The sequence below is a fragment of the Gossypium arboreum genome, chromosome 5 (genome assembly GCF_025698485.1).
Source record: "Gossypium arboreum isolate Shixiya-1 chromosome 5, ASM2569848v2, whole genome shotgun sequence".
NCBI classification, from domain to species: Eukaryota; Viridiplantae; Streptophyta; class Magnoliopsida; order Malvales; family Malvaceae; genus Gossypium; species Gossypium arboreum.
Genome location: NC_069074.1, coordinates 39,217,127 through 39,225,926, shown reverse-complemented (window position 1 = coordinate 39,225,926; position 8,800 = coordinate 39,217,127). Strand labels below are relative to the sequence as shown.

At 34.6% G+C, this 8,800-nt stretch overlaps 1 protein-coding gene across 1 annotated transcript; it reads left to right on the top strand.

The window, feature by feature from the left end:
* Positions 1–841: 841 nt before the first annotated feature.
* On the top strand, positions 842–6,323 carry LOC108450260 (protein NEDD1-like). The gene is made up of 10 exons (XM_017747801.2): positions 842–1,404; positions 1,620–1,732; positions 2,216–2,476; positions 2,562–2,666; positions 2,747–2,812; positions 2,982–3,203; positions 3,537–4,094; positions 4,631–5,239; positions 5,503–5,676; positions 5,762–6,323. The coding sequence occupies exons 1-10, from the start codon at positions 1,245–1,247 to the stop codon at positions 5,867–5,869; spliced, it is 2,376 nt and encodes a 791-aa protein (XP_017603290.1). The 5' UTR covers positions 842–1,244; the 3' UTR covers positions 5,870–6,323.
* The last annotated feature ends 2,477 nt before the right edge of the window (positions 6,324–8,800 follow it).

Here is an 8,800-nt window from a genome sequence, read left to right as displayed (position 1 = left end):
TGTATTTATTTAGTATTATTCATCGATCTATTTATATATTTAAATTTCATTTTAATCAAAATTTAATCTTATCATTTTATTTTATTATTATACATATTTGATATAATATTATTAATTAATTTAAAATTATATATTTTATTATTTATTATATATTATTTTCAAACATAATTATATGTTAGTGGTTTTACCGATATAATAGAATTTCTAATAATAAATAAGGATTTTGGGTAAAAATAATAATAAATAAGGTTTGTGCGTAGTTAGAATTAATTTAGTTGAATAATAAAATTTTAGTTATCGTAAAGTATTTTGATTTTCAATAGAAATTAAATCAATTTAAAAATAACCAATCCAATTCAAATTGAATTCTATCCATTTTTCTTAATTTAATTTTTATATAAAATTTTTTATAATAATTTATCATAAGTTTTGAACTCTTTTAACATAATATAGATAAAGTTACGTGTAATCTTCCTAACCCATAATTAAGAGGATAATAAACTTCAACGTATTCAATTCACATTCTTCTATTAATGTACATGTCAATCAATTAAAACTCAATCAAATTTTACATTCAAGTTTTAAATTAATTTTATTATTTTAATATATAAAATATTTTATATTAAAAATCATCATAAATTAACTAAAAATAAACCTGGATTTAGTTCGCAGCAATTTTAAAATTTATGAATGAAACATTAGATCAATTTTTTTTTTGAAAATCAAAATAAGAGTGAAATAGAAATTGGGTAACCATGAGTCATCGGGTAACAAAAATGAAGGTGGAACTGCTGTTTGGATGACGAAATTTCTTCTTAAATGACCCAAATTTACCCTATATAATGAGAAAAATATAAAAGAAAAATTAGCATCGACGGAATAATTTTGCCTTTTTAATTTAATCAAAATAGAATATGAATAAATAAATTTTTTATTAATCTGAATTTAACTCGAACTGAACCAGAATCGCCAGGCTCGGCCATGGGTAGCCTACTCCTTTACAATTTAAAAAAAAGAATTCGTCCCTTCTCTTCTCTTCTCTTCTCTTCTCTTCTCCTTTTGCTTTCCATAGGGTTTACTTACACTTTCTCTAACCATCGAATTCTGATTAAAATCAAATCATTTTTAATTGATTTTTCTTAATATTCTAATTTCTCATTTCCCTTTAATTTTTAATCATCCACAAAGTTCTCCTGGAGGAAACTCTTTCTTTATATATATATATATATATATATAAGAGTATTATGATGAATCGACCGGATCCGTCGCTGGAGTTACTAGCGGCGAGCGGCGGCGACACCGTGAAAATCTTCGACATTAAGCTCGAACCGAACGATCCTTGCGTTTTAAGTTACTCACCTTCTCCGAGTTGCTTTGTCAATTCGGTTAGGTGGAACCACACTAGTAAGCTCTGTTTTTCTTTTTCTATTCAATTAACATTGTTTTTCTTCCCATTTCTTTCGCTACGATCTGTTCGGTTGCTGTGATTTTTTTTCACTTCATATTTTTACTTATTAGAACTTTATTAAATTAGCAATTATGCAGAGAATTTCAGTTCTTTTTCTTTTTTCTTTATATACTTGTTTGAACTGATTCCAGCTGAGTTGATGTTATGGCAGACTTAGTGGTAGCGAGTGCCGGAGAAGATAAGAAGATATCTTTGTGGCGGAAAAATGGGCAGAGGATGTGGACAGTTCCGGTTGCTGGGACTGATTGTGGAGATAACATTGAGGTAATCCTCCTTTAGGTTTGGTACATTGTTAAAGAAAAAAATATAGAATATTGTGGTAGTACGTATAGATAGATTGTTTGCAGTATAAATTTTTGGACTTGGATATAATGTTTATTGAGATCATTGGTAAATTCCAAATTTATTTATGTTATGTCTCTAACTACATTTTTCGATGCAATAAGATTTTTAACTGCAGATATGTACATGATGAAATAGAAGTTACCTATGAGATGTGCATCCTTTGTTTATTGGCTGTCAACTTAGATGTACGAAAAAAAATCTTGTGCTCTCATTTGCAAAATTAAGTCCCTCGAGTTTTTACTATTCGCATCCTAAATTGAGTATTTATTAATGAGACCACAACTTGCTTCGTCGGTAATCCCTGTCCTTAATCAGTTTCCAAGGCTACGGATGTTTGATACAATTACTGCTATGGGCCTTCACACTCTAATTTATCAAGTAAAATTTCCCATGTTTTTGCAGGAGTCTATTTTAGCTATTAGCTTTATCAACAAGGGGTCCAGATACATATGTTCAGGGGGAAGTGGTCAAGTTGTACGGATATGGGATTTGCAAAGGAAGCGTTGCATCAAATGGTTAAGGGGTCATACTAGCACAATTACAGGTGTTATGTACAATTGCAAAGATGAGCACTTGGCCTCCATCAGCCAAAGTGGGGATCTCATTCTTCATAACCTTGCTTCTGGGGCAAGGGCTGCTGAACTAAAAGATCCTAATGAACAGGTTGTTTATTTTGTTGCACTTGAGTGCTTATGTTAAGTTCTAATTCTTGTTTGCAAGTTAATCCTAAGATGGAATTTAAGGCCAGGTACTGAGTGTACTTGATTATTCTCGGATCAGCCGACACATTTTGGTGACTGCTGGTGACGATGGATCTATCCATTTATGGGATACCACCGGTCGTAGCCCAAAGGTTTTTTTTCTTCTTCTTCTCTCTCTATCTCAATATTCTTGCTGTTTCAAATACATAATTAATCCATTTGCCTTTTACAGGTTTCCTGGTTGAAGCAGCACTCTGCACCCACAACTGGCATTAGCTTCTCACCATCCAATGATAAGGTCTCTATTTCTTTTTCATTCTCTTCTCCTCCTTTTTCCAGGCTTAATTAAAGGAAAAGGTTGGACTTCTGGGATTTCAAAATGAAGTGAGCTGTTTTTATGGTTAGGACATCTTTCAAAAGTTTGCTAAATGTTCTGATGCTTCAAGTTTCTTTTTCCATTTTGACAGGTAATTGCTAGTGTTGGGTTGGATAAGAAGCTATACACCTATGATACTGGGTCTAGAAGACCCTCTACTTTCATTTCTCATGAGGCACCTTTCACTTCATTGGCATTTAGAGATGATGGTTGGACACTGGCAGCTGGCACCAATAATGGTAGAGTAGCGTTCTATGATCTTCGGGGAAAACTACAGCCTTTTACTTTCCTTGGTGCTTATAGCAGTTCTGAGGTCAGTTCTCTTTTCCTCTATGTATCACACCTTTTAATATATGGTCCAGACATGATAAGTTTCCGTAGTTTTTACTTTCTTTCTATTTTTCATAAGAACTTTAAGCTTGATGTATAATAATGAATCGTATTGCTATCAAGGATCGTGTTCTATGATGGAACTAGTGATTTCTAATAGGTTTTCACTGCTTGCTTGTTCGTGCTCCAACTTTAAAGAGTGCTGTGTAAATTTAACATACTAGTGATAATCTTATCTTTAGGTTATAAGTTTGAAAGTTAAGAACCTTTATTTGTTTATTCATTTTAAATCCTAAGTGTTTATAGAATCCATCAGGCTGTTTCAAGTTTATGCTGGCAAAGATCAAAACCAGTAATTGTTAATGAGACTACTTGTGCTGCTGAGACTGCTCTCTTGGGGGGTCCAGTGGAGGATTCAGTTCTTATGCCTGACCCACTTCCATCTGTGACATCATTGAGCCTTTCAGTATCCACAGCAATTTCTGGTGGCCGATCAGGCCCTGCAGAAGTATCTTTTCTTACAAGTAGGAGTGAATCAGTGTCAAGCACAGGCAATCTGTCTTCTTCTATGGAAACACCACATAGAAGCCATCTGTGGCCTGGTGGAACACTGACGAGATTACATGCTCCTCACTCTAAGTACAGTCTCAAGGATGATATGGATGTGTTTTCCCCTGTTGTGGATGTTCAACCGATTACACCCTCACTCGATAAGTTGTGGGATATTCATGAGGGTGCAAAAAAAGAGCATCTACTCGCTGATAAGAGGCCCTCCTCCCTTCTGTTTCCCTCTAGCAGGAGGTTTGCTTTTGCTGATGATGGAGCTGGTGATCACCCAATATTTGATTGGAAGTCCAGTTCAATATCTCAACAGGTTTTTCGCTTTTTCATCTTCTGCCATGCATTACATTGCTGCATGGCTTATTTATTTTGGTTTTGGTGTACAGGATATTAGTCTAAAATCTTCATGCTAATGTTCTAAGTTAGTGTACTTATACTATTTAGTCCTCATTTTTGCATAGAATGTGAATTGTCCATTTGTGCATTGTTTTGTATGTTTGGAGCATTTTGAGTGTGCATTTCATTGAGTAAAATAGCTCACACGTTTTCTAAATACTTGCTAACAAATTGGGTTGGCATGTTTTAAGTATTTCTAAGATTTAAAATATGAGACCTTTTTTCTTTTGAATAAAGTTAGTTTATGATCCAAGAAACAGAATTTCTGCTACTGAACAAAATGTCAGACTAGTTATTCACCGCAGAGAGCTCTTGTTTCTGCAATGTTCATTTGTAATCAGTTACTTATTTCAGACTATTATATCGGACGCTCTTTAGCCATAGATCTCTTGTTCATGCTTAATCCAGTCTCTGTCCCACATAAAGATTTTTTTATACCACGTACTAGTGCAGGATGACACAAGATCTTTGACGTCATTACGATCTATGCCTACACCATCATCCAAGAGTGAAGAGGCCTCCATCACTCCTCCTGAAGCGTGGGGTGGTGATAAGATATCTGATAAATTTGCTCACCTCCGTCATCTGCCATCTCGATTTGGGATGGAGGCTTCTGGTGGTATGACAACAAGCTATACTTATTCTGGACAAACTCAATCTTCAATGCTCAGTCAGACAAGTATTAGCTCATTAACAAGTAATGACATAAGCTATGAAAACTTGCGCACAAAAGATGTCTCTTCAAGTCAGGAGACGTCACTAGGATTTCCTGAACATTTATCCAGCTCCTTGTCTGCTTTGTCTCTTGGTTCAAAAGGCATTACTGGAGCAGGCAGCCTCGACTCACCAAAACTAGCATCTTTAGGGCTGCCTCGAAGGTTTTCAACATATGCTGAGAGAATTAGTACTACATCTGCCTTCAGTGACGGAACTTCCCAATTGGTGGTTTCCCCCAAAACAAAGAAAACAGGAGCTGAAACCAGAGAAGAGCTGTTGAATAGCTTGTTATTGAGGTCTGATTCATTTACTGGAGAAGAATCAGGAATTCTTCCAGCTATGAATGTATGAAACCTGGTTTGGTTATATTATTGTTGGCTTTTATACTTAATTTCTTATATGTCAGTTTGCTTTTAAGAGTGGAGGTCTAGCTTGAGTAATCCTCCTGCTTGGTCAGGTTACCATGGATGGTTTCACTGTTTTCAATATTCTACTGTCATTTACACATTGAAATGGTGAAGTCAACCATGATGAATGTTTTTTAATGAACTTCTACGATTCCATAGTTTTCTTTGGTCATGATGATTCATTGATTCCAACTATAACAGGGAGGAACACAGCTCCACAAGGCTCCTCAACCTGATCCCCAGCAAGGAAGTAACTTCACTCTTCAGCTATTTCAACGTACTCTTGAAGAAACCCTTGATTCATTTCAGAAATCCATTCATGGAGATATGAGGAACCTTCATATTGAAATCTTAAGACAATTCCACATGCAGGAGGTATCTTCCTATGACCTCTTGTTTTTGTATTGCTTTGGCTTTCTCATAAATAACTGCAGCTCTAATTTGTGGAATCGCCAAACAGATGGAGATGTCTTGTGTGATGCGCTCCATTTTACAGAACCAAGCTGAACTGATGGAAGAGGTTAAGTCTCTCCGGAAAGAAAACCAGCAGCTTCGTCAGTTGCTTTGACCACTGATTAAACTGCATTATTATGTCCGGTTAGGAAATGCCTCTTCTTATCACCTCACTGTTTTTGTTTTTATCATGATTACTGTTTCATAAATATAGGCTATTGTCTGATTTTGAAGTAAAATTGCTTCTCCGCAATTGTTGGTGCAAAAATGGGTAAAAAAAAAAGGTGCTTATGGAGAACAGTACAGGGGCTTAAGAGATTTTCCATGAAACAATGTACAGAAATGCTTCTCAATTGATTGAAAAATGAAGCTTTTTACAGGGTTTTATCTTTGTAGATCTGAATTCCCTGACTTACTACATCTTGATATGTTTAGGCTTATCAAATCCTCATCTTGCAAGAGAAAAATGTATTTTCAAAGAAATACAAAGTATATAGTTTTTAATTTATTCAACAGTGGGAACTTGTTTTCATCAAACAAATAATTAAATATTTTAATTTACTTTGAAACTCAAGCATAGGTGATCTTCTTGAACAGGGTATAAAATATGATTGGTGGATTAGAAGAATATATATTGTTGGTGTGAAATTAATTAGTTTTACAGATTTATATGATTCTATGGTTGATTCATATCTAACAAATTGATTGTTGAGCCAATGAGACCTTGGCATTGTTGGTTAAGGTAGAAGTAGTACTTGGGTTTGAGTCCTACTTATGTAATTGTGCATATGTCATGTATGAGTTTTGTCCATTTTTCGTTATACGGATTCTTTCCAATTTTGTTTGTTTTTTTGTCCATTATGCTTTGTAATATTTTGATTGTATGCTGTAGTTTCTCCTATGTATGTACTCTACTAAAAAAACAAACTGATTGTTGAATTGTTCATTCATTGCTCTTACAAGTTCTAAATAAATTTGATATTTATAGTTTGGAATCAATTAGATATTTATATTGGTTGAGAATTTCATTTGTTCTAAATAGTTAATGGTTGATAATTTTTACATCAAACAAATAATTTGACATTTTAATATACTCATAATCACACATGTAAAATTAAATTTGTTTTACATTAGTTGAATCTACCTTTTACAATTTATGGAAAGGAGAAAACTCGATCTTCCATCTACATACAAGTGAGAAAATCTGACTTAATTTGAAAACAATTTTCAAATTAAATAATTGAGTTATTCTAGGTTTTTAGTCTACTTGAATTAATAGTTAGATTTAAATAAACAATTTAAATAACTCAAATAATTAGATAATTAATTATATTTAAATATCCATTTTTGTGTATAGTTTTTTTTTTGTGAAAAAAGAAACATAACAAAGTTAAATTACATGGGATATTCAAGAGGTCCAATAGTCCTCTCTTTATCTGACTTAAAGAAATCTAACACTTCATCTGGGGAAACTCAACCAGTTGTAAATCCTCTTCTCTTTCAAAAGCCAATTTAGCAACATAGTCTGCACATTTATTCTCCTCCTTGGGAATGTGTCTTAGAATCCAGTGACTTTCTTGCGACAAAATCATTTTCCTAATCAGAGCAGAGGTTGAGCTCTTCAAGGCATTTTCATGATTAGCTTTGACTACTTTCAAACTATCAAAATGAAAATCACGTTGCTATGACCTCTACGTTGGATGAGCTTTAAACCATCCAGAATGACCTAGAGTTTTGCATAAAAAATCGAACAATTCCTTAGGAATCTATTATAACCTATCACCTAATTGCCAATACTATACCGTACCACTCCTCTAACACCTGCTCTTCCTAATGTTTACAGCACCATCGGTATTAAGAAAGATCCAATCTTTGGGTGTAGACTCATCATGGGATGAAACAATATTACTACTCAAGCCATTTCTAGAATCCAGAGTCGCATATTTATCCCAGCACATGGAGACTTTAATGATCTCATTAGAGCTTCATGACTTCCTTTGAAAGATGAAAAGATTGCAATTCTTCTATAGTTGTCAAGCTAATAATCCGAAGAGGCAAGCCCAATTGATTTCCCCACCATGAAGCAATGAAGTATCCTATAAATTGAAAGAAATCCATTCGTGCAAAGGGTTAGAGAAAAAATGATGTTGATGGTTTCTCGGAACAACATGTTTCCAGACTTCCTTGGCCACAATACAATCTCGAATAATGTGCAAAATGTCCTCAGAGGCATGTCCACATATCGAACATGAGGAATCAACAGCTAAGCTACGCCTCACTCTTTCCACATTGGTGAGAAATCTCTGCTTAAGCACTGTTTAAAAAAAGAAACGAACTCTTTGCAGACCCAAAATTTTTCACGCTCTTTTTCATAATTCATCTTTATCACCTTGTATGCGCTTTTAACAGAGAAAGCTCCAATTGAAGTATGATGCCAAGACAACCTATTCGGTCCTTCAGTTGGATGAGGAGGGGGAATTCCCATAATATGGGAAATAATCTCCTTAGGTAAATAATTAATCAAAGGTCCAACACTAGGAATCCACTGGTCTTTCCAATAGCAAATTTTATTACCATCACCAATAGACCATATCAGATTATCGTGTAAAAGGGTCCATACTTTTGAAAACGACTTCCAAAGAAAAGAACTCTTCACCTTCCCTATACCAACTAGTAAAGATCATTTATCTCATACTTAAATTTGAGAACACGAACCCAAAGAGGTTCATCAACTGAAGCCAATTTATAGCCAAGTTTCAGCAAGAAAGCGATGTTCTAATCCCGTAACTATCTCATGCCAAGACTTCCACACCACTTGGGTTGATAGATAGAGTCTCAACCAATTAACGACATCTTTTTCTTACCATCAAAGGTCCCCCAAATTAATTGCCTCACCAGACACTCAATCTCGTCGCAGATATTCCTAGGAATCATCATGGATTGCATGAAATAACTGGGGATGACTAGAAGAACTGACTGTGCAAGAGCGACCCGACAAGTAAAAGAAAGTTGACGAGCATCCCAGTTTTGAAGCTTCGTAGCTGTA

Excerpts from the sequence above, each read along its gene's own strand:
- LOC108450260 (XM_017747801.2), top strand. The coding sequence starts at position 1,245 with ATGATGAATCGACCGGATCCGTCGCTGGAGTTACTAGCGGCGAGCGGC. Across the intron at positions 1,405-1,619 it reads GGTTAGGTGGAACCACACTA|ACTTAGTGGTAGCGAGTGCC; the intron begins GTAAGCTCTGTT and ends ATGTTATGGCAG. Across the intron at positions 5,240-5,502 it reads GAATTCTTCCAGCTATGAAT|GGAGGAACACAGCTCCACAA; the intron begins GTATGAAACCTG and ends CAACTATAACAG.